This window comes from Dipteris shenzhenensis, chromosome 10 (genome assembly GCF_047967505.1).
Source record: "Dipteris shenzhenensis isolate YYH24624 ecotype China chromosome 10, Dip_SZ_1.0, whole genome shotgun sequence".
Classification (NCBI taxonomy): Eukaryota; Viridiplantae; Streptophyta; class Polypodiopsida; order Gleicheniales; family Dipteridaceae; genus Dipteris; species Dipteris shenzhenensis.
This window is the reverse complement of record NC_141605.1, coordinates 12,275,773-12,302,023: the sequence shown is the minus strand read 5'-3', so window position 1 is coordinate 12,302,023 and position 26,251 is coordinate 12,275,773. Positions and strand designations below refer to the sequence as shown.

The 26,251-nt window shown below is 42.4% G+C and overlaps 1 protein-coding gene and 1 non-coding gene across 2 annotated transcripts in view; one reads left to right on the top strand and one right to left on the bottom strand.

The window, feature by feature from the left end:
• Positions 1 to 618: 618 nt before the first annotated feature.
• Positions 619 to 690, top strand: TRNAP-AGG (transfer RNA proline (anticodon AGG)). Its single transcript has one exon. It is a non-coding gene; the product is annotated as a tRNA-Pro (tRNA).
• A 2,999-nt stretch (positions 691 to 3,689) lies between these two features.
• The window catches only part of LOC147897409 (Asparagine synthase family protein), a 105,375-nt gene continuing 82,813 nt past the window's right edge, over positions 3,690 to 26,251 (bottom strand). The window contains exons 8-13 of the mRNA XM_087380420.1: positions 8,142 to 8,314; positions 5,350 to 5,449; positions 5,079 to 5,195; positions 4,933 to 4,989; positions 4,582 to 4,719; positions 3,690 to 4,206 (exon numbers count right to left, since the gene is read on the bottom strand). Coding sequence (XP_087236546.1) covers positions 4,612 to 4,719; positions 4,933 to 4,989; positions 5,079 to 5,195; positions 5,350 to 5,449; positions 8,142 to 8,314 — 555 coding nt within the window. The 3' untranslated portion in view covers positions 3,690 to 4,206; positions 4,582 to 4,611. The remainder of the gene's footprint in view (positions 4,207 to 4,581; positions 4,720 to 4,932; positions 4,990 to 5,078; positions 5,196 to 5,349; positions 5,450 to 8,141; positions 8,315 to 26,251) is intronic.

The following is a 26,251-nucleotide window of genomic DNA, read 5'->3' as shown; positions in this document are numbered from 1 at the left end:
ACTTAATCAATAGTTACCATTAGAAGAATTTTTAAAATTATATGAATATAAATCTAATTTTCCTTTTTGCAAGAAATATGGGGAAATTATTTTGGGGTTTCGGTTTTGTTCTTGCAATTTGAAAGTGGAGCTTAAGTTGATGACTAATTCTTAGAGGTACTACTACTTTCCCCTCTAATATTAAATGTGAGTGGTGGGATGTTGTGATGTGGAACAATAATTACGAACAAAAAGGTTTTCAATTACAAGGGGGAATTTGAGGTCAAAGAAGAGAAACTCTTGATGTAATACAAGCATGTTATAAATAGGTTGGCAAGGTGACTCTTCGATACCATGTTAGAGCAGAAGAGAGGAGGAAGGATGTAAAATATAAGAGAAAACAAGAGATACTACTCTTGTAAGGAGGAGGAGAAGAGTGTAGGATGCCAAACTAAGTACGGATTGCGTAAAACTAGGTGTTATGAGGACCCTAGAGGGCAGCGACAACACGGTAAGTCAAAAGAGCTATATTGCATATATAGGTAGAGCAACGCCATACCGACCCATTTTTAAAATGGCAAATGATTAGTGAAAAGAAATAATATAAGTGCGTTTATATTGCCAACCAATGTCACATCAGGGCATTTGGTCTAGTGGTATGATTCTCGCTTAGGGTGCGAGAGGTCCCGAGTTCAATTCTCGGAATGCCCCTTTTTTGAAATCTCAAAATCAGGTTTGATTTCAGTTTTTAATTTCAAGCAAAACTCCATCTTCTTCGAATGAAGTAGAGGCTTGTTAAAGTCGCATCTTATCATAATCACATGCTTCACATTTGTTAACAGAGCCAATCTCCGCAAAACAGTGTTAAATCTTGCAATGCATCTTCAAGAAAACCAATCGTTTATATCCGTTTAGCCTAAAGCTCTCTTTGTTACATGAAAACAAATCTGCGCAAGACGAATGCATATCGTTTAGATGAGGTTGCTGATGCCAAGGAAGACAAATATAAGTTATGTGAATGTATAAAGCCAAAGAAAATGTATTCCATCCGAGGCCTCGAATGGAATATTAGCTGATGCAGGAAAATTTTCAAAATCAACGTCAACACAATCGCAAAGCAGGAAAATGAGGCGCAGACAGAGAGAGGAATAGAGCGAGAGAGAGAGAGAGAGATAAGGGCAGAGCACAAACAGAGTGTTTGAAAGGACACACAGAGGATAAATGAAACCACATGTCGGCATATTCATAGTAAATGAAACCATCGGCATTCCATGCTACATGCTATGCATATATCTCGAGTCCTTCAAATAATTTACTCAGCTTTAAGAGAATCCATGGTTTACATCTTTAGATAATAAAATCCAAGAGAAACATTATGTGCTATATGATTCTCAAGGTATCTCTTAAGGGAGGCATCCTCTATCTCTATATGAATAGCATCTAGAAGAGAAGTGTTACATACTCCTTTTGAGGATGTATCCATTGAATTCCTCCTAGAGATTAGCAAGGCATTTGATCATCTCATAAGGATCCGCAAGTTTTTGAACGAGAACGTGTATTTGCATGAACTTCCATATCCAGGTACACCAATGTAAGTTTTATACACTATACATAAACTTCAAAGCTCATATATCTTGAGCAAGTGTGGTCCATGTTGTCTAAAATATATTCATCACATAGATTATTTGTCAACAAAACCCTTCACAAAACTTATAGACAACAAAACAAATGCATGAGCATACGCTTGTTTATACCATAATAAAAATATATGAATTTAAAGCTCAAATTATTAGCACGTTCATGAAATAGCATAGGGTCAATCCAATAATCCATCTACATGCGAAAGAGATTGAGAGGCATACCTAATGCAATCTCAAAGCAAATGATGCACTGAGGCATACATATAAATTCCTCAAGCAAATAAATTATGCCATCCTTATTTAGAAAATGGTACACGAATGCCAAACTCATTGTTGTGCATCACATAATTATGGGTTTGCAACACCCAATTGATCCTAAAATTAAAAAATATTCATATAATGCCACACACAACATGCTATGATAATTTCATACACATCCCACCACAATTTATAACCACTACTCCTATTATGACACACTAAAAGTCCCACAAATGCTAGAAGATAGATACTTCATGGTGGAGTAGTCTGGCTATAGTCTTAATTTGGCAGTTTGTCCAACTCTCAAGGTTGCAAAAGTCAATCAAGACTACAATTCAACACAAACACGAGGAAGATACAATTAATCAATAAAACTAAACATTAGGAGCAGAAGCCTTTCGTTTGCCTCGTCCAAAATTAAAAACAATAATACTATCATTATATTCACTATTGACCTGACCAAAGAACCTCTCATTTACAGCCACAACAAAAGTAGAACAAACCTGCCAGGGTTTGCTTGAGTAACTATGTTAAAAGTTGGATAATAGAATTATTAACTTACAATCACGAAGCACCACAGTAGTTACTAAGCAAACTACATATGGTTTTCAAAAAGAATTATACATTCTTTGCCCACATTCTAATCAATTTCTTTGAATATACTCCCTTTTCAATGCTTTTCCCAACCAAGTATCATGCCAATTGCACATATATAACATAAATGTGGGAGCACGGCCTAATGCAATGTAAGCACATGCAATATGTATACATGTTAAAGAAATCAATTAGTATTACTCCTATTACACATATTGGATGCAATGCATAATGCATTAATGCAATCACTCATCAAACTTATATGCACTAATGCTAACCTTACATGTGCAACTCAAATACAATCAAAAGTTTGACTTTCTGTTCTTTCATGTGTCACAAAGTACAATGTGAGAATTATAAACGTTTCAATACCATCGCAAAGAATTTGATATAGTGTAGGACACTATCTCATGTGTGTTAATTGTGTAGGCGTCACATCTTTGTGCAAACACTATTCTTGCTACTAGACATTTATGATCGAACGTTGAAGTAAATATTTATGACATACTATATGCATGTGAATCTTAGTTAATGAGTATAAGTTTTTATCCTAAAATTATAGTACTTGAACCCTCATACCACTCCCTAATTGTGCTTCTCATCCTTATATTCAAAAGTTCCTACGATTGCAACATATTTTTATTGAGATGTTCATCATCATCTCATTCCTTAATGACTTCTATAGATAAACGTATATTCCATCTCCAACATACACACATTATGCACAAATACTTATACCTACTTTGACAAACAATGTAATGAATTATTCAAGCTAAGGACATCAGAACAACATATAGAATAAACACATGGAAAAATACCTAGACTCCATGCAATCCATCCAAGTACATGCAATGTGTGTTAGCTGATTGGATGCTTATTTGGTTAAGTGAATTACCTTTCCTCTAGGATACATCAATTACATAAGCAATACATATGATAGCATGATATTTAAACGTGATTAATGAAACTGATTTGGGATTAAATTAAAATTAGTCATCACTTCATGTAAAGTTTGCCTTTACTATTTTGCAATCGTATTTGGATGAGTTTAAATATCTTGTGGCGGATTTGGCATTTCGATGGATAACATATGATTTTAAAAGAGCAAAAGTTGATAGAGATTCCACCATTACAAATCAAAAGCATATTTGTCCTCCTAACAAAACCATTATTCAATGAATAGTATGCGTACCAATCATTCATGTCAAAGATTGGAAATTGACTAACATTGATCTTGGAGAATTCTTTCTTAGGAAATAAGTGGATCTTGTAAATGCATGTCTATGCACAGAGAGAGATCATTATGGCGTGATTCCAACACCCTGGAAGAGCACGAGAAGGGTTGACTATGCCCTTTCCATCGAGTGGTAATAATACTACCCACAGAAACCTCTCGTATACCACAGAACCAGAGGCATTTTTTTCACAATGCAAAAGTCTGAAGAAATACTGTCCAAGACACAAGACATTCTCAAAAGCCCTCTGTACCTCTTCCAGCAAAGGAATTTCTTAAGAGACTTGAACATGTGTGACTTTAAGCAGAATGTCAAGTCCTTGATTGCAACCATGCTCAGAGTACTAGCAGATGTATGAAAGTGTAAAAGCTATTGATAATGCACTCTTTTTCCATGTGGGCCCTAGTCATTGATCATCTTTCTCCCTGGACTGTCAATTTTGGCACAAACCCCATGTCTGTAACTGCAAGGGTACAGAAAGATCGTTCCCCATACTTAACCTGCATCCATGAAAGGAAAGTACAATTCTCAAAACACCTCAACACTTCAGAAGTTAGCACAGACAAGATCAAACAGAAATAAAAATTTAATAACTTCTTATTCTGAATACGAGATTAACCATGAAAGAGTGTGTGGGTAGACTCTCAATTGCAAATACAAACTTCTCATTACTAAATATACTTCAATATAAGAATAATCATTCATTTGATACATTGTGTTTGTCTGCAACACAGATGCACATAAAAGAATTTGCGAAATAATATATACCCTCGTTTAAGTCTGGCTGCTAGGTACCATTCTATTCCACCATCGACATACACATTAAAAATAATAACGAATTGTGGAAAAAATGGTTAGGCAGAAATAGAACACACCTAAATACAAGCAGAAAATAAAAAAGATATTTATTTCTGCAAGTATCCAAGGATCGCACCACCCGCAGATGCCTGATTAGCTGCACGGTTACTACCAAAGTTCCTTTGATTTGACTTTTGGGCTATGCGGCTACCAAACTGCAACAGTAGGAGAAACATTTTCAGAATTTGTGCTGAAACATCACAAACCAAGAATTTTCCAAAATATCATACACAGAAAGAGAAAATTACACACTTCAGCTTGCACTTGAGGAATATCAAATTGAGCAAAGCAATGTCCGTAGAGAAAAACTATGATAAGTCACTATCTTCTTATCCTTATTTTCAAGTTTATAGAGGGATGAACGTAACCTGGATAGCACGCTTTGGCAGAGACGCGGCGAACTTGAGGCCCAGATATGAAGCAATCTGGAAGAAGATGCTTTGATTATATTGCGCTGAACACAGGAGAAATATTCATATATAATTTGAACTGGCCTTTCATTTGAAAGCAATACCTTTCTGAGAATCTTCTTATCACCCTGTCCTAAAGGCTGTCTAAGGTCAGCAATTTCCCACAATGGTACATTTAATAGTGTCAGAATCACATCCTCATCCAAAAACGGAAACCGAGCCTACAAAAGCCACAAAACATTTCTTGTTCAGGTCATAGTGCACTTTTATCTAAAGAGATACAGCAAGCACTAGCAACATATGTTCATGTTCAAAAATTCCAAATGATGGAGCCTTCTGGTCTTCATCATTGGATATGGACTCCTTGCAACTCACCTCTTTTCCATGGTCTGCAATGCACCTATCATCTCGTCCCAAATTCCTCTTCCACAGTCTTTGCACATCAAGCTTCATCTCTTTGTGCAGTGCCTCCCACCTGACAGTAGAAACAGAATTATCAACAGCCAACACTCTTTACCTAGTATGTCAAAAAGGAGACGACATAGCATGTGCTCAGATGCAAGTCATTTATTTATCATCCTGTACAATTCAAAGGCTAATTTAAAGATGGAGCCACAAAGATTGATATGACATCATACTCGACTCAAATTTCCTAAAAAAGACAGTGGATGCCCTGGTCTGACACAAAGCTTCTGCCAGAAGACCATGCCGGGTAGCGCCCAAGGATAGTCGACACCACTCTGTCTCTGAGGGTGCTGGGTCCTTCATGATATTGCGTTGGATTCTGCTTTGTACTCTGATGACATATGATGATAGTGGTGATAAGGAGGGCCATACTGATATGGACATCATGTTGACTATGTAGCATGTAGCATGGGTGTTGATGCTCGTTTAGTAGCTCCACCCTTTCAGCTTGTTTGTATCTGGTTTCTCACAGTGTCATAGACCCACCGGTCTTTCGAAGACTCTAATAAACTTTCTTTCTTTCTTTCTTTCTCCCGTTGCACTAGGAACCTTCACCATCTTTAGGTCTGGTTTCTACACCGACTCTCCTCACGATGTCATAATTCCTCCATGTGGATGATGATACCCATATGTAGGAAAACCAGGTACCTTGCTCATAGTCCTCTTCCATAGCAATAAAGTCCTCTTCCACAGCAATAAATTTAAACCCAGTACCTCCTTTGTGGGCTCTATCATCATGGTGAAACTAGAGACCACCTGTTTCTCACTTCTTCAAGTTCTGCGTTGCTCCTGTGTTTGGCTTCACCAAGGTCTGTCACCAAGCTCCTGGGACTGGAACTACGCTGGACCACACAATATCCAAGCATTAGTATGGACCAAATTTGATCATCGATAGGAATTCAGTCAACAGGTCCCCCGTCATTATCATTCATCCTCCCGGTGATAGGGTTTAGGGTCTCACTATCATGGCAAATGGTCATGGGAGCTTTAGGAGGGGGCCACTTAGCATGGACACCACCTCATCATCTTGGCTCATTGCTCATTGTCGATTTGCTGGTGTGTTATGGCCATCCAATGGATGACCCTCCCTAACCTGTAACTCGTGTAATGGGTACAGGAACATGAGGCAAACTACTCTCTCACTACCCCATAGGCATCACTCTAGGCGGAAGCAACTGGAACTCAACCACATGTAACATGCATCTGAGTGATGATTGTGCAAAGAACCTACATGCAACTGCCCGGTGCCATAGCATATTTGTTCTACTAATATAAAAAGAGGTTACAACTGTTGGTCAAGGCTGGGAGGCTTCCGAAGGGGAGAAGTGAGGAGAGGCAAATTACCTTCCCTTCCTCCTTTACAGCTAGGAAATAGAGAGGCACTCTAGCTGAATATCCTCACGGAACTGTGGAGGCTTGAAGTTCTGCTGTAGGGGCTCAACTGTGGCTATTTGTTGAGGCTGGCTGATGCTGGAAAAATGAGATTGAGCTTTTTTTATAGGCTGAAAGAGCCTGGGTAGTAGCCAATGAGATCTGGGAACTCTGGTAACTTGCCGACCTGCCACTGATTCACAGACTCGACTCAGTCTGTGGATTGCCAACTGCTGTGGGGGCTCTGAAAGCTACTGTGCTGCCACGTGGTAGCACCCACACTGACTGCCTGGCAGTCCTGTACAGACCCGACCAGATCTGTGGCTGCAACTAACCTGGTCTGGACTATAAGTACCCAGATCTCCCTCTGGCTTTTGCTGTAGACCTGCTGCAAGATCACGGGATGATGTGCCTGCATGGCTGCTCCGTGGACTTTCCTTTCCTGCTGTACTGCCCATGTCTGCCATGTGAACCTGTCGGAGTAGATGGAGACCTGAGGCAACCCCATGGGTTGGCTGCCATGTGTCTAAGGTTCCTTGCACTGTAGCCAGCATGCCATGGGCTGAGGATGCCCATGACATTGAGGGAAAGGGCAGGGGTTGTAATGACGCTCAATGCCTTGAGAAAGGAATTCAGCATACACCATAGTGGAAAACAATCAAGCCCACCATCAGAGATATCCTAGATGTCTTTGCGGGATTCATCATCAAAGTACGTCTCCTCGTAGAGATCTTGGGCAGGATTCATGACTTAAAATATTGCTCTAGATCTTTTGGGTCAGGACAGTAAATCCGTGTCTTTCAATATATAGAAGGCGATTCTCATTTACATTTGAAGGTTTTGATTACAATTAGAAGGTGATTCTCCTCATAGCAATCTCAGGCAGGATTCATGACTTAAGATAGTGTTCTAGATCTTTTAGGTCAGGCCAGTAATTCCACGTCTCTAGATAGATAGAAGGTGAGTCTCATTTACACTTGAAGGTGGTGAGGGAGAGATAAAGACACTACTTTATTGGATAGTGATAGGAACTGAATGCTTGTCATCCTGCTCTCCATCTATTCAACTCCTTGTGCTTGCTTGCTTGTGTGCATTTTCGTGTTCACAGCATGAGGAAGAGGTTGACTTCAGCTAACATGACCCATTTCTTGTATGACGATGTCACTCCCTAGGCATAAGGACATGTTCCCATATGACTATGAACCAAAACAAGATGCACATACATTTATCAAGACATTGAAAGAGACTTAAACGAGTCAATTACAAACAAATTTACTGATTTACTTTTACAATAATTTATAATACCGACAGGAAGAGAAGAATTAGCATACCCTCCTCCTCTAAATTTAGTGCGATGCCTTCCATAACCAGCACATTGTTCATCTGCTCCTGTACCGACTAGAACGACTCTGGCCTCTGATTTATATTTCTTGCGTATAGATCCATCCCTTACCCACCCATCACCACGGGCTGCCAGCCATAGGGCTGTTCCAATATTCAAGTCCTAAAGAACATAAGACGACACACAAATACAAGAGCTTGAATTATAAGCTTGACATTGCTGCAGTTTAAGATAATTTTTTATAGCTCACTTCAGAGAACCTTAGATTTTCCATTTTTAGCTAGTTTTCCAAAGCCATGTCCACAAAGCAAAATAATATTACAAATACAGCAACGAATTTCAAAAAACTCCCACATAAAGCACATTAAGTCAAGGAAAACCTCGTTCACTGAAGGCTGCCAATGTGGCAACATCCTAAAGCCTACTCACATCAGTATAAGATAAGAAGAAAGCAAAATGGGTCACACTAACACAAAAGGCTTCCAAGCTTACAGACTAAAATTTTCCTCTTGGAACCAGATAACATTCACAAGGATAAATGTAGCTTTCCATATATCGCAGGCTGCACATCTGGTTGTCATTACATGCCCCTGGCAATGAACTGCAGCGGATCGTACTCGTAACTTCTGCATAATGCATAGAGATGCAGTAAAGATAAACGTGATAGCTGACTCATGAAAGGATCTGTCTCAGTGGTATCAGAGCAAGACTTGCCAAGAGAATCACAGTGGAATGAATAGATCTTTTGGTTGTGAGTAGTTGTGTCTTTCTTGAATCTTTGTGCTTTGAAAGAAAAAAGAACGCTTTGCTTTTCCTACTTGTTAATGGTAACTGGAAAAGTTTATTTTATGTTAGTCTATCTCATGAGAGAGATCTAGCGCATGCGAAGCGAGAAAACTACTAAAGATTAAGGGGGAGAAGATGGTGCTGAAGCACTGTGTTTTTACTCTATTAGCCTCTTCACAACTCTTAGAACCTAGTGCCTATTGCTAACTATTGAAGACTAAATTCTAGAGAACTTGGTGCCGCGACTTTGCAACCATGGCGAGCATGGTGAAATCTGATAGTGACATCTTTGAATGGGTCTTCAAGAATTGGGATGTAAGGGGGGGGGGGTGTATGTGTGTAGATGTCCATGACTAATTTGGAATTTGGAAAGCATCCTATGGAATCCTCGCGATCGCAACATTGACTATGACTTTGCTCTTTAATTAATTTTTGCTTACAAATTAGAATTCTCTCTTAATCTTTAGAATTATCTACTTGTATGAAAAAACAAGAAATATGTCAATAATTGAAAGATCTAGCATATATTCATCTAATTGTACACAAGAAGACGAAATATGATGGTATTTGTCACAATAATTGGAAGATCTAGCATATATTTCCCAAAAGGAATCTATGAGTTGAGGTGGCATTACATAGAGCGTTTTGATCAACTGGGCCTAAGTTGAACTAGAACTGTTAATGACTCAATCTAACCTAAGCATCCACTTAGAGTTGGCATACAATAGTATAGGACGCCATGGTCAAGATTCATTATGTGTGGAATATATGTGAGGAAGATTGGATGTAGAGAGAATTGCCAATTCAAAGAGAGTGGTTTTCCCTACTCCATGTACACGGACGTAAATACTTCATGGGGAAGTACGTTACGTCCTTGGCTAATCAGCGTTGCCAGTAGCTATCCCAAGGGCTAGGGGAGACGATAGAGGAAGCCTAGGGTGGAAGCCCATGGCTAAGTTTAAAAAATACGTTTGGATTAGAATCTAAGGGATAAAAAGCACTCGGGATATATTTAGCCATGGCCTAGGCCATATATTGGCATGAGGGCTTGGGCCATGGCCATTCATGGATCAGTACCTACATTGTGGATCTTGGCCATAGGCATTGGGGATGTCTGTGGTATGTCACACGAATGTCACTATGGTCAAGCCCTAGACCTTATTCGAGACCTCTATGTGCTCGGGATTGAGGTGAAGTGCTCTGTGGTTGGGTGGTGAGTCCCAGATGGTGTTTCAATTCCTAGTCTCTGGTTTGATAAAGGTAAACATGGTAACTAACTCATGAAAACAGCAATCTGAGTAGTATCAGAGCAGGTCTTTGCCGAGAGAATCAGAGTTGGAATGAATGGATCCTTTTGGTTGTGGGTAGTTGCACCTTTCTTCGTTATTGAAGATCACTCTTTGTGCTTTGAAAGAAAAAGGAAAGCTTTGCTTTTCTGACTTGTTAGTGGTAATTAAAAAAAATTGTTTTATGTTAGTCTATCTCATAAGAGAGATCTATTGCATGAGAAGAGAGAAAACTAATAGACATTAGAGATGACACTACAGGGAAGAACCAAAGCCATGAGAGCCTTGAAGTTTCTAGAAAGCTGACAAACACGGCAAAATCCATCAATGGGGGAGAAAGTGATGCTTCAGCATTGTGTTTTTATTATATTAGTTTTTTAATGCCTCTTGGAGCCTAGTGCCTATTATTGATTGTTGAAGACTAAATTATAGAGGACCTTGCAACCACAACAAGCATGGTGAAATATGATAGTGACATCTTTAGATGGGTCTTCAACAATGGGGATATAAGGGTGTGTGTCTATAGATGCCCATAAACTAATTTGAAATTTGAGAAGTATCCTATTGCATCCCTATTGATGACTTCGCTCTTTGATAAATTTTTGATTACTTTTTAAAATTCTCCCTTCTTTTTTAACAATTCATCTACTTGTATGCAAGAAGAAGAAATACATTGGTATTTGGGAAAATAATTGGAGATCGAGCATATATTTCCAACAAGGAATCTAGGAGTTAAGGTGGCATTACATAGAGTGTTTTGATCAACTAGAGGCCTAAGTTGAACTAAAACCATTAATGACTCAATCTAACTCAAGCACCCTCTTAGAGTTGACTTACAATAGTATGGGACGCCATACAAATTGGTTAGGAGGTTTTTATAAACTACCAAATCAACTTCTAAAAGTATCAAGACTTTGGAATGCATGTTCTGGAATATCTGTTAGGAAGATCGATATGTAGAAAGAATGGCCAATTCAAAAGAGCGCTTTTTCCTACTCCATTTAAATACCTGAAGGGGGGAAGTATGTTACATCATTGGCTAACCAACATTGCCAGTAGGTAGCCTAAGGGCTAGGGGAGACGCTAGAGGATGACGCTATTAGCCTAGGTGGAAGCCCCAGGGCTAAGTTTAAGAAATACTGTTTGGATTAGAAATTTAAAGGATACACAACACTCAAGTTATATTACCCTATGGTATCCTACGGCTATTTGAGATTTGGAACATATCCTATAGTATCCTCGTGACACTGATGATGACTTAGCTCTTTGATTATTTTTTCCTTTTGCAAATTAGAAATCCCTCGTATTCTCTAGAATTCATCTACTTGTATGCAAGAAGAAAAATATGTCACTATTAGTCAAAATAATTGGAAGATCTAGCATATATTTCCAAAAAGGGATCTACATCTGTATGGCCGCCGTAAGCTTACCGTACGGCCGTACGAACAGGCCCGCCTCATCCCTGTGCAGCCCTGAGCAATCCCGCTCTTGTTTGCCTCGTTATCGCTGTTCCCTTTCTGAAGCTTCTTCCGTACATCCGTACACCCCTGCCCTTTTCCGTACAATTTAGTCCCCCCGTGCTCCGTCAGAATTTCCGTTCAGTTTTTCTTCCTCCGTACAGTCTCTGCGTGCCCTGTCAGCATCCCGTACAGGCCATACAGTCCTGTATATCCGTACAGTCCGTACAGTCCCGTCCTATCCGTACTGTTTGCCCTATACTTTTCCCGCGCTGTTTGCCCTGTACAAACCCTGCCGTACAGTTCTGGTTTTTTCTGCCATTTCATCAATTCTGCCCTGCTTACCTCCATGGAGGACCATCTTAAAAGTTATTCCCGGAAGGACTTGTCCCAGGACTCCAAAAGACAGCAAGTCGACTTCTCTACCTCAGCCTCTGTAGATGCTCACTATGTTTTCGACATGCTCAAGGATGAATTTCATCATAGCCGGAAGGAGTGGGCCAAACCTCCCCCGGCCCTTAAGTATAAGCTGAAGCTGCCCTCATTGGTCGCTCCTCTCCGAAAGTTTTCTCAGCAAGCAGTTATCATTTTCTTCCCAGGGAAGCTACCTTCAGCAAATGATGTAGCTCAGTGGGTTCAGGCTTTGTTGGGAGGTTGCTTTGTTGAAGGAGTATACTTTGCTTCTCAAGGTTTTTATGAAGTGCACTTTTTGGATGCCTCATATCGTCAGCAGATATTGGAGATGTCCCCTCTATTCTATGGCAGACAAATGGTGCATGTCATGCCATGGTCGCCAAATAAGGATTATCACGGTCTCATTCGACATCACTGCCCTGTATGGGTTGAGGTAGTGGATTTTCCGGATTATATGAGGGCTGAGTTACCAAGTCTGGCAGCTACTTTGGGGCAAGTTGTATGCCCACCCCGTCCTTCGGGTAATCGAAATCGGTTTTGTGTTCTTTGGGATACAGATCACCCAACCCCTCCTTCCATTGCGGTAGAGGTGGAGGATGTTCCCTTGGGTGAAAAATATTTTGATTTGAAATGGGGAGTATTTGCAGGTGCTTGCTTCACATGTCATAAGTTTGGCCACCTAGCCTCACAGTGTCCTGCAGTCCTGCATCAGCTCCCACCTACAGCTATTGCTCCAGAAAATACTTCCCCTTCAACTTATGGTCCGGGGCCTAAGGCTATGCCTAGCAAGTTGGGTGATGTGGCATCTAAATCTGTCCCTCCCAAAGAAAATGTGGTTCAGGTTTCAGCCAAGCAAAAGGATAAGGGAAAGGGCAAAATTTCAGAATCTCATGCCTCTCCCCAGGGTGCCTGGCAGCAACCCAAAAAGGTATTTGCGCTCAAGCCACGACCGTTACAATCTCGCCATTGGGATGCCTCTACTTCCACCCTTGGTCAGACCTCTACCCCTGCTGATAGCCTCACTTCTCAACTGTGGGTTGATGTGCTCAAGAGGGGCAGCCCTGTATGTGACAATGATGAAGATTATAGAGCTAATGATCCAGGAGGCCAGGTGGACGTTGATGTCATGGCTGAGGCCTGACAACTTATACCTTTACTATGCCTTTTGGTTCGGCTGTACATATCTTCTATGTCTACTTCAATCACTTGTATTACATACAATGTTCAAGGTCTTTGCAATGTCAGTAAGTGGAGACTTTTTTGGCACTATGTACATAGAATGCACCCCGATGTAATTTCTTTACAGGAACACAACCAACACTTCTTGGCTGGCCAGCAAGGCCACTTTGCTGGTCATGACATCTTTTATGCTGGTACAATGCACTTTTCGGGGGTATGCATGCTGGTGAAACATGATATGCAGCCCACGGTTGCTTACAATGACCCCCAGGGTCGCTGGATGGTGATCAGATGCATCTATCATGCTGATCTTTATGAAATAGCATCTGTCTATGCCTCTCAAACTTCTGCGACAAGAGCTCGAATGTGGGCCTCCCTCAAACAATATCCATGGCTGTCTAATGCCTTTTTGTGTGGAGACTTTAATAACTCGCCTGCCATCCAAGACAACACCACTCATCGTTCTCACATGATCCCCACTGAGCTTCGACATTGGGAGGATATGCTTTCTTTCTTGCATGCAGAAGATTTATGGCTCTCAACAAGGGACAGCGATATGGGTTATACATACCGTCACAATGCCTTTACTCATTACTGGGCTCGACTTGACAGATGGTATTTGTTGCATGCTCAGCAGTATGCTAGTTTCACATGTGCACTATGGGTTGATCATTCCCTCTTGCTATCTGATCACTTTCCAGTATGCTTGACATTATCTATAGCACGTTTGACAGATGATATGCCTTTTTTTGGTCGTCGCCTACTCCATGTTAATAGTGCTTATTTGCTTCATCAACAATTTCAGAACATGGTGAGAGTGGCTGTCCGCACCCTCCTCTTACATGCTCAGGAGGACATGGATTTTGCTTGGATCAGTCTTGCCCATCGTTTGCAGGCTGTTATTCAAGATTATGGACGGAGTTACATGGGAAACCTCAGGCTTATGCTGAAATGGGCTCAATCTCACAAGCAACAAATGGATGTAATCAGCTCTCATAGGCAGCTCACCTCCTCTGAACAGGATTCTTGTGCTTATGCGGTTCATATCATCCATCAAAATGATCTTCGCAAATTAAAGAAGTGGCAAATCCGAGCTCGCACGAAACCCCTTTTGGATAAGGGCTGCTCCTCTAAAGCCTTCTTTAAAAGCCTGCATGCGGATAGACGAAAGGAGGATATTTGCAGGATCAGGCAAGATGATGGCACCTGGACCACCTCCAAATCAGAATTGGAATCGCAATGCTCTAGTCATTTTCAGCATCTCTTTTCTCCTCAGCCTGATCATTCAATGCAAGTGAATGCAGCTAGGTCTCAATTTCTTATGCATGTTCAGCCTATATTGTCTCCGGAACAGGCTCATGCATTGGAGCAGCCCTTTATGCTTAATGAACTGGATGATGCTTTGAGTCATTTACGTAAAGGCAGCTCTCCTGGTTGGGATGGATTGACTGTTGAATTTTTCCGTGCATTTTGGGGTGATCTCAAGAACACTCTGCTTCTTATGATCAATCATGCTTGGGCAGCACAATCTCTTCCTCCCTCTTGGAAACATGGCCTTGTCAAATTGATCCCCAAAAAAAGGTTGTGTGAGACAATGGCTGATTGGCGGCCCATATCTCTTATGCCAGTCATTTACAAACTCATTGCCAAAATGATTGTCCTCAGGGTTCGATTTATCTTGCAAGCAAGACTTCATCCCAGGCAGTATGGGTTTGTTCCTAGAAGACAGATTACTGACAATATCTCCAATGCTTTGCTTGCAATTGAGTATGCCAAATATTCTAAACAAGATGTTCTCATTCTGCAAGTGGACATTGCGAAAGCATTTGATACTGTCCATTGGGATTTTATTTCTCAGACTATGTATAAATTGGGATTTGGTCCTCGGCTGGTCCATATTATTTACTGGTTCTATTCTCATGCCACTGCGCAGTGTTTACTTGGTGGTGGGTTGTCAAGAACATGGACTATGACCCGCTCAGTGAGACAAGGTTGCCCTCTTAGTTCGCTACTGTATGCCATTGCTACTCATCCGTTATTATTGCATATGGACCATCTTGCAGATACAGGGCAGCTTCATGGCTTGCAAATTCCAGGGGCACAGCCGTTTCTTGCACAGGCATATGCTGATGATTCATATTTCATGCCCAAGAATTCTCAAAATGATCTCTCTCATTTGATGCATACTCTGAATGATTTTGGCATAGCTGCTGGACTGCATATTAACTTTCAGAAATCGAATCTTCTAGCATTGAAAGAAGCTGATTGGCATGCACTTCTTTGGCCAGGCCACATTATCTCTTCCCATACTATTGTGAGGCATTTAGGGTATCCCATTGGCTGGAATATTACCCCTCAACAACAGCTCAAATGGGTGCTTCAAAAGATAAACAAGAAGCTGGAATACTGGCATTTGTCCACTTGGCCTCTACATGTTCGACTTCGGATAGTACAGTCTATCATTATGGCATATGTGCAATTTTATCTTCCTCTTCTTCCCTGGTCTTTTAAGCATTTGGCTTCCTATATGTCCCAGGCTATGGAGATATTTTGGAAAAGCAAATCTCACAAAAAGGCTTTGCGACTACTTCCCATGCAGTCTGTTTGTTCTCCTAAGACTCATGGGGGACTGAATATTCTCAATCTTCAGTTTCATATGTTGGCAAGAAAGAGCACTATGATTGCTGATTTTTTTCAGCAAAAACAGCCATGGGCTATTATGCTAGCAGCTATGTGTGGAAACATGACGACCCATGCATATGGCCATTGGATTACAGATCACTGGGAAGCAGTCATGACCATATTTCAGGGGAAAATTCCTGGTTGTCCTGTTTCTACTGCTTTTATTCATGATTGGAAGAGAATTCTCTCTTATGCTAAATGGTCAGGTGCTTCTTTCCATCATGGTAATTCTCTTCGCTTGGAAAGCATCCATTGGAGCAAGGTGTTTGAATCGCCTCTTGCTATACAGGCACCTATTAAAGCATATAATCTTATGAAATTGGGCATAAGATTTGTCACAGATGTTGTGGATCAACATGGATATGTGCTTTCATTTCCACAAGCTTGCAGGACATTCCCCTTGGGCCTGCATCATAGGCCTATTTGGAGAATACTTACAACTATGTTGCAGCCATTTGTTCCTGTTCCTCCACTGTTTGTACAGGACAAATTACTGGAATGGAATCTGACTTCCTTATCTCCCGCTATCTGTTCACTTTCATTGGATAATCTGGCCTCCTCGATGGTCTACAGATTTCTTCTTCCACCGCCATGGATTGATAAGCATGCCAACACTCTTTGGAATTTGGATAGGCCTTTATCTTGGTGGCAATCACAACTCAAGAAAAGTTGGAAAGCTAAATTGCCATTGAAACAGAGACTTTTCTTTTGGAGATGTATAGTGGGAGCTTTTTCCATTGGGGTGAAATTGGCAGCACGTCGCATTGCTTCCCCTTCTTGCCCCCGTTGCTCTCATCACCATGAGACAGTTCCCCATTTGTTATGGTCTTGCCCGCACTCTCAGATATTGATCACTCATGTCTCTCATTTGCTGCGGCTTCGGTTTCCCTCTATCAGATTCAGGAAACTCTTCTGGGTGTTTGGATGCTTCTCATCTCAGATGTCACCATTCCTCCTTTTCTTTCACTGGGCTCGTTTTTGGGTACTATGGACTATTTGGACACAAAGATTGCATTCTAGGATGGGACAACAGTTTCCTCAGGCATATGCTTTCTTCAGAATGTCCCTCAAGCAATCTTTATATGATAGTTATGCTGCCAGGGACTTGGATGCTACTAGCCTTGAAGTGTTTTCTGATTGTTTTTGAGTTCTTCCATTAGGCTCTCTTTTGGAGTCTAATGTCATGTACATTGATTCCATGTTAATAATATAGTTACTGGTTTCACAAAAAAGTGTGTGTGTGTGAGCTTTGAGCTTTGGCGCCTTTGCCGTTTTGCCTCTTTGTGTAAAGTTTCTAAGCCCCGTTTGGTCTTTGTACAAGCCTCGGCCAGCCCCCCGTGCTTTCCCGTACAGCCTGCTGCCCTCTCGTACGGACTTGTACGGCCCATTTTTCTTTCATCGCACGTCTTTATGTCCACTTTCCGTGTTTCTTTGGCTCTGTCGTCCGTACTCTTTGTACAATCCCCGTCCAAGTTCTGTGCATAGGTCGTCCTTATTTTTTGTTCGCCGTACAATTGTTTTGGCGTTTCATCCCGTACACAGTCGTCTGTACATGCGCGTCTATACATAGGCATCCGTACACAAGCATCCTTTCATTGTTTTCCTGCATCCGTACACAAGTTGTCCGTACTGTTGTCCGTACTCGGGTTGACCTTTTGCAGCTCATCCGTTCTTAGTTTGTCTGCTTCCTTTCACAGGTCGTCTATTCTGTTGTAGCTGTCGACGATCTTCAACCTTCCTTGCCTTTCTTGCTTGCTCTTCTTCCCTTTCTAGGTTTGTCTATACTCAAGATGGCTGCCTATGAATATGACAAAACGTTTCACAAAGAAAGATTGGGACAATACAAGAAGCAGAAGCAGGTTGAGGGTCAGGATGACCCTGTTCATGATTCATTTGAAGCTAGGTTGGTATCTGATGTGATGCATGAAGGCTTTGAGGACACACGCAAAGCTTGGAAAGATTAAGTCCCTACAGTCGGCCTTAGGGTCGAGGTGGATGACATAGTTGATCCTGTGCGAGACTATGCAAAGCATGTTGTTATCATTTTCTTTCCAAGTCGTATGAATGTTGTTGCAGATGTTGGAAATTGGTTGACCAAGACACTTGGTGGTTCTTTTGTTCGCAAGGTCCATTCTACGGCCAGGGGTTTCCTTGAGGTCATCCAGACAGATGAGAAGCATAAGCAAATGCTATTGGAGCACTCTCCTCTTTTCTTTGGGAAGCAAATGGTACATGTCCTTCCATGGTCACCGACCAAGGATTATCAAGCCCTTATCAGACATCACTGTCCGATTTGGGTAGAGGTGGTGGATTTTCCACAGTGTTTGGCTTCCCTGTTGCCTTAAATTGCATCCTCTTTGGGCAAAGTGGTTTGCCCTCCAAGGCCAAATGGGAATTCAAATAGATTTTGCATCTTATGGGATATTGATAATCCCACGCCTGATTCTTATTCTGTCACAGTGAACAATGTTGATATGGGGAGTGCCTTTTACAAGCTCAAGTGGGGTTTATTTGCAGGAGCTTGTTTTGAATGCAAAAAAATTGGGCATATGGCTTCACAATGTCCTTTGCGAGTGCAAAAAATGCCACAAGAAGCTATGCCTACACATATACAAAATAAGGATACTGGTGGGTCTTTATGCAGCACAAGACAAAGGTAAAGCACCGGCTGCTTGTAATGGGAATGCTTCTGTCTTGCTGCCCTCCTCTTCTCAATCAAAAGGAAAAGAGAAAAATTACAGGAAGCTTGGCAGACTCCGAGGAAAACTGTCATAGTTAGAAGGCCTTTACCTCCCCTGGAATGGTACTTCCTCTAATGGTTATACCCCTGAAGAAAATGCAAGTGTTGGCATTACTTGGGCGGCTATCACACCCAGTCGTACTCTCAACAGAAGTCTTTATTATCTCAGGATAGAGGCCCTGATCCTAAGGTGGATATGCAGATTTGACTCAATCTTGCTTCAGCTGTATATATATTGTAAATATGCTGTCACAAATCAAATGTTTGACACTTAATGTACAGGGTTTGTGTGATGCTAGGAAATGGAAGTTAGTTTGGGTGTATCTCAATAATTTGCAGCCTGATATAGTGGCTCTACAAGAGCACAATCAGCATATGTATGCGGGACAACATGGTCACTTTCATGGCTATGACATTTTCTATGCTGGACAACATTCTTTTTCAGGTGTGGTCTTCTTGGTGAAGCCCGATCTTCAGCCAACTGTTGCCATGGGGTTTGGACTTCTTCTAGAGAACAACTTGCTGCAGCATGTGTTGCTCATTTGTCTAGACAATTTGGGTTTGCAGATTCCCCTACACATCCAGTTCTCGTAGCAAGGAGCCAACTCTTACAATATGTCTTTCCCATTGTTACTCCTACATAGGATCTGCAGCTAGAAGGCCCTTTCACTAAAACATAATTATTTGATGCAATAAAAGCTTGTGGCAAATGGAAATCTCCAGGATGGGATGGCCTCACAGTTGAGTTTTTTCTTGCATACTGGGATATCCTAAAGTCGACTTTGCCTTGTTGGAACCTCATCGTTGGGCAATTCTTTTGTATACATCGTGCAGCTCAGAGAACAACATCTTGCAGATCTCCTCCTGCTCAATATTCAGAGGAGTAAAAAATGAATCATCAGCATATGCGAGCAATCATAGTGCTGCTTCCAGGAATCCCTAAAACATGCAATGTGTCACTCGCCACCAAATGATCCATGTATTGAAGCATGGGTGGGGGGCAATAGCATATAGAAGCGCATTAAGTGGACAACCTTGACGAATTGAACAACGAAGAGTCCAAGCTTTAGAAATATCCCCAAACACTATGCAGGCAGCTTTACTGTCACTGTATAGCTAGTAAAATAACATGCTGCAATTTGTGACCAAAACCCAATGCATGCATAGTCTGTGAAATAAAATCCCATTGGATCGTGTCAGAAGCCTTGGCAATGCCAACCTGCAATAATAAAACATCCTGCTCTGTGTATTTGGCATATTCTATTCCAACATAAGCATTCGCAATGTTATCTGTGATATGCCGTCGAGGAATAAAACCATATTGTTCAGGATGAAGGCCATCATGTAGATACCCTTTAATGCAATCAACCAGCATTTTGGTGATGATCTTGTAAATGACAGGCATGAGAGTGATAGGCCTCCAATCAGCCAGGGATTCACAAATTTTTTTATTGGGAAAAAGTTTTACAATCCCTTTTTCCCATGAAGGCGGCATATGCTGATTTTCCCAAAAAGAATTAATCATGCACTTGATGCATGCATTATCATTATATGGTCTTGTTACTGGTCTTCATGTAAATTTTCAGAAATCCAAGTTACTGCCCTTGCATTCCAAAGACTGGCATTCCATCTTATGGCCGGGGAAAATTGTCCAACCTACTCAGTTGGTTCGCCACCTTGGTTACCCTTTAGGTTGGTCAATTACTCGTCGCCAACAGTCTAACTCGGTACTTGCCAAGCTAAAGAAAAAACTTGAATACTGGAAATTAGCTACTTGGCCTTTACATGTCAGGCTACAGATTGTTCAATCCATTTTAATGGCATAGATACAGTTTTATTTGCCTTTGATTATGTTCAGCAAGGGAGACATTACTTCTTTCATGTCTATGGTTATGGAAACCTTCTGGTGCTCCAAACATGGCAAGAAAAGTTTGCAATTGCTTTCGGTGCAACATCTATGTTCGCCAAAGATGCATGGGGGTCTCAATATTCTATATATCCACGTGCATATTCTTGCTCATAAAGGTAGATTGATGCTGCAATTTATGCAGGCTTCTCAGCCTTGGGCTGACATGATGCGCCATTTAATTTCATGTCTCACAACTCCTGCCTTTGGACACTGGCAGCCCACTCACTAGGATTTCCTTCTTGGTTGTATTGATGGTAAGATCAAAGGCTGTCCACTAGTATCCCGCATGTTGATGGTCTGGAAACATATACTCTCGCACTTGGAATGGCATGGTAGGGATTCATTGTAGGGCAATTCTCTACGAGCCGAGAGCATACATTGGTCAAGGGAATTTACCCATCCGCTAGCTTTGCAAGAGCCTTGACGTTTATATTTTCTAAGTTTTGAAAGGAATCCACTCGATTGCAAATGTCATACATGATGATGGAACCCTTCTTTCTTTCCCTTTGGCTGCTGCAAAATATAACCTTGGTATGCACTATCGTCCTATATGGCATACTATTACTCATATGCTTCAGCATTTTAAGCCAGTACCCCCACTAGAGATTGAGGATCGGATTCAAGATTGGACTCTTCACTTGCCAAGATCGACATGCCGTCCTTTGTGGCTGTCCCACATTACTGTCTCTTCCTTGTATAAAGTCCTTCTACCCTTGCCTTGGGTTTCACAGAGGGCAAATAATCTTTGGCAAATGAATCGTCCTGTAAAGTGGTGGCAAAAACGACTACGAGGGATTAAGCATTCAAAAATTCATTTGACAACACGTTTTCTTGTGGAGAGTCTTGCTAGGGATTCTTTCTTCTGGGCAAATTTTGGCACGTAGACATATAGCTCCGGCTATTTGTCACGATGTTTTGCCTCACCTACTTTGGCATTGCTCCCACACTCGTGATTTTCTAGGTTTCCTTGGGCAGTATTTGAGAACCAGATTTCCGAATGCTACTTTTGGAAAATCTTTCTAGATTTTTGGGATTCACCCATCTAGATGGGAGTTTGATTTATTTTTCAGTTGGGTTCGCTATTGGGCTCTCTGGACTCTATGGAAGGACAAAAATCAGAATCTTTGGTGACCCAACTTTTTCACTTTTCTTCTTTTTCATGCCCTCTTTGCAGCAATCCTTTTATGATTGTCTGCAAACTCACTATATAGACTATGATGTATACTTGTCGTATATTGAGATCTTCTCTTGATGTATTTAGGCACTTTCCTTTTTTTTGGGATAGTGTCTTTGTAATATAATGCCAAAGAGATTTCACAAAAAAAGTGTGTGTGTGTGTACAAGAACCACAGAGTCCTTTTTTTTTTTTTTCAAAAAGAGACTTCTATTAAGTATTAAAGAAAACCGTTAGAGCAAGCTCCATACGGGATACACCATGCAAAAAGAAAGGATTGTGTCTGATAGTGCCATCTCAATCCGGTAGTAACCTCCAAGAAAAAGGAAGAACCCCTCCAAACTTGAAGAAAAACAGTCCTCCTAGAAGAGGCTGCCCGTGAAGGGCCCTGCATGCTAGCCCAAATGGCTATCAACGTGTGAACCGTGTCAATCCAAATACCCATGAACACTTGTGATGGGTGTCTCTGCCATCCAAGGCCTCTGTACATCTGGCTCTCCAAATGTGCCAAGAGAAAATGCTAGCCAAAATCTCCCAAGAGGTGTCCACTGAAGCATGGGGAGCTCTGAAGGGAGTAAGTGGTACATCTTGAAGAGAGCAGGGCTCTATCACCCGCCGGCAAACTGAGAGTGCCCAAGAAGAAGGCTCACCCTTATAAAACACCTGGGGCCTAGTAAGGGATAACCATGCGACCGAGTCCCAAGTCATGAAGAAAGGGGAAGTATGAAAAATGCCGAGTATCCGCGCAACCCCTTTCCAAATAGTCCTCGCCTGACTGCAGTCCCAAAGGCAATGTCGCACTGACTCCTCTGCAGAATGACAACAAGGGCAAGTGGGATCAGCCCCAAATCGTGATCTCCACTGGTTCACTGCAATCCCTCCATGAATAGAAAGCCAAAAGAAAAGAGTGATCTTTCTATTTCTGAGGGATTTCCAGAGCCTCCTCTAGAAATTCCTACGCAAATCTGCGGTGATGAAGAAGCTGTCCCAATGGGGGGCTCTAGAGGGAATCCAACCCCTACTGTTCAGCTGAAATCTCCTGGCATTACCAACCGTGAAACGAAAGAAGGGATCCCCCTCTCTCGGTGCCCATGATCTATCCACTCCCACTCTCCTGGGTCCCACTGCAAGCACCTGATAGGTGCACCTCCATATAAGATCCCAGGGCCAAGAGCAGAGGGTCAGGGTCTAAGTACCACTGCAAGCCCGCTCCATGGTCCACAAAACCAGCAATCTTGACAGGCTGAAAGTCAACCTCTAGAAGGATATCATCCGTGGATCTAGAGAGTATACCTCCATCCCCAACATCAAAGACCAGTGCATTTTCCTCGAGACCTCGAAGAGCGATCACCTGTAAAGGAACTGCTGTCCTTGAAAAAGCTCCCATTCAAGTGGTGAAAGTAATAGGCATCTCAACTGTCCATTCCACCGGAATGGCTGCACCTATCTGCTGAACCCTGCGTGCTACTCCTCTGAGGTGACTCACTGATTGTAGTCTCTAATCCTCAGGTAGCCTGATAAATGCCTTCCAAGTGCCTACTGTGTAGGCGGGGCCTCTCTCCCATCTAGACCACTGCATGTAATGGAAAATGCCCTGGTTCACTACCATAACTCTAGATGCAAGGTCGAATTTGGTTGAGCTCCAAAAAATGACCTTTTTCCTTATACTTTCCAGTACTGGGGCAAACTGCTGTGCTGGAGAGATGCCCAATCCTACCTGGCATCCCAAATATCTGATAGGAACACCCCTCTGAATCCAAGAAAAGCAAATGTCAACTCCCCAGCCTGGAGTGTCCTCATCACTGATCCAAAAGCCAAAGGATTTATGCCAGTTAATGTGTGTCCCTGTAGCTGAGCAAAAGATATCCAAGGCTGTCCGGAAAGAATCAAGTGACTGCGAAGAGGCCTCAATAAAAATAGCAGTGTCATTAGCCAACTCATAGTCAAGAAGCTCCTGCTTTTGTCTCAACGGCAATCTCAGCCCATAAAGATCAGCCTGAGATCTAAGGAAGATAGTCATAGCTTCTGCCACAAAAAGAAAAGGAAGGGGGCTAAAGGGCACCCCTGACGAACTGACCTCGAAATTTGAAATCTGTCACCCCTTACTCCTCCGATCAAAACCTGGCTGTGGGCTGATCTGTAAAGGGAGGCCACCACTCTAATCTATGCATCTGTAAATCCAAATCGTAGAAGAGTGCCCTCAAGAAAACCCCAATCTACTTTGTCATAGGCTTTCTCAAAGTCCAAGAGAAGAACTGCCAGCAGCCTCTGCCTGCTCTCTCTGCCTGCTCTACATAGCCCACTTTGTGGCTTCCCAAAAGGAAAAGATATTATAAAAAATGCTCCTGCCATGCACAAAGCCTGTTTGAGTATCATGGATGAGGTCTGGAAGAAGGGGCTGCAATCGGATGCTGATCGCCTTGGCAAGGATTTTGTATAGAGTGCCCAAAAGAGTGATGCGTCTCCAATGGGATACAAAATTCCTATTGCCACCTTTTGGGATAAGGTGTATGAGTCCCTCGGTCAATGAGTCAGACATCTCACCTGAGTCCCAAATGCCTTGCAGGGCTGAAGTAATATGATCACCTATCATATCCCAAAAGGCTGTTAAAAAAAAAGGATGGAGTAAGACCATCGGAACCAGGGCACTTGCCCTTATGAAGGGCGGAGAGAGCAGTCCTGAACTCTGTGTTGGTGAACTGTGCATCAAGTGAGCATATCATCTCTGGTGTGACCAACACAGGTAAACTCTGCCAAACTACATCTCTAGCCACATCTGCAGAAAGAAGGGAGGCATAAAAATCTGTCGCTAAGTGCATGACGGTATCCGGATGAGACTGCAAAACGCCGTCACAGTCAATAAGCTGCCTGACACTCTCTCTACTATGTCTGGGTTCAAGTGTAGAGAAAAAGTGTTTATTGACTCTCCCTCCCATCTGTATCCAAAAGGACTCCCGTGCATGAAAGGCATACTCTGCTCTCTGATCAAGCAATGTCTGCAAGTGAGCCCTTGCTGTAGCAAGGCGCTCCTGTATCCAAGCATCTGATGGTCGTCTATGCTCCTCCCTCTGCAAGGCTGCCAATTGCCGGCGGATACCAATCTCCCGCTTGAGTACCTCACCTCGCCGAACACTAGCGACAGAGTGATAAAAGTCGCAGATACTGGCAAGTGCTGTGGCCACATGTGAGGGACCTGCCACCCCCCCTGCAAGTGAGAAACCCAAATCTCCAAGACTGCCTCTGTGAGAGTCACATTTGTGTATAAGGCATCGGGGATCCTGATACTGTGAGACCGTCCTCTTAGATGGGGCTCTGAGATAGACAAAACTATCAAAAAATGGTTGGAGGTGGAGACACCAGGTGCAATGCAAACTATCTCCCCTCTATCAAGAGCCTAGTCATCCACATAGAATCTGTCAATCCAAGCATGGACAGGCATCTGCACCCTACGGTTCGACCACGAAAACAAAAGTGACTGAGACTGAATATGAAAAGCACCATCTGACCAAACATCTCTGCCACTGAACTTGAACAAGAAGGCATACCAAGCTGCTCTCTCGAGGGAATAAATACCACCTTCTCTGCCCCCTTGCTTATCGGATGGTGCCTCAACCATGTTGAAGTCACCTCCAATAATCCATGAATCAGCAATGTCAGTCCACGAGAGCAACTCTTTCCAAAAAAGAACATGGTCCCCTCTGTTGTTCGGAGCGTAGAGGTTGAGGAAACCAACCTTACGTCCGTCAATCAAAAGTAAAACCCACTGGGCCCTGGAGGGGGTGATGGTACCGTGTCTGGTACCGTGTCCAATGACCAGAGGGAGAAAAGAATCTGAAACTGATATGCATGTACTTCCTCTGGTTCCCAAGGCAGGAAGCCAAAAAGTCCAGCCTGAAAGCAGCTTACTTGACTTGGGGCAATCTCTGGCATCCAGTTTGTGTTCCTGAAGAAAAAGAATGTCTAAGGAACCACCTGACACACCTGGATGGAGCTGATTCCTGATCAGCTGTTTGCGACGGCGATAAGGGATCCGCCCAACCCCTGTATATTCCAATTGGCTATCCTCATCGGCAGGAGGAAGCGGGTTGGAATACCTTACCCGACCTGGTGGTGAAAAAAGAACCCTCCACCAGAGCTGATCACCTGCCATACACACGAGGTCCAAGGGGAGGAAAGTCCATAGGTGAGAGAGAAAGATCTCTCGATAGGGATGCCGATAACTGGCTCTCCGAAAGTAGAAGGTACAAAATCATCATCTAGGAGGTCAGAGAGGTCCTCAAGAGCGGAAAAGGAGTTCCACTGAGCCGAAACTGGGGAGGGGGTCCGAAGGATTCCTACCGAAAGAGATAGAGAATGTAAGACCCCCTTCCCTCTATCCACGGAAGGAGGCACCTGTACTGGGTCCTGATGAAGAAGTGCTGCGGACGAAGTACCAACAACCGAGGCTGCTGAGGGAGGTACAGCCTGATCCT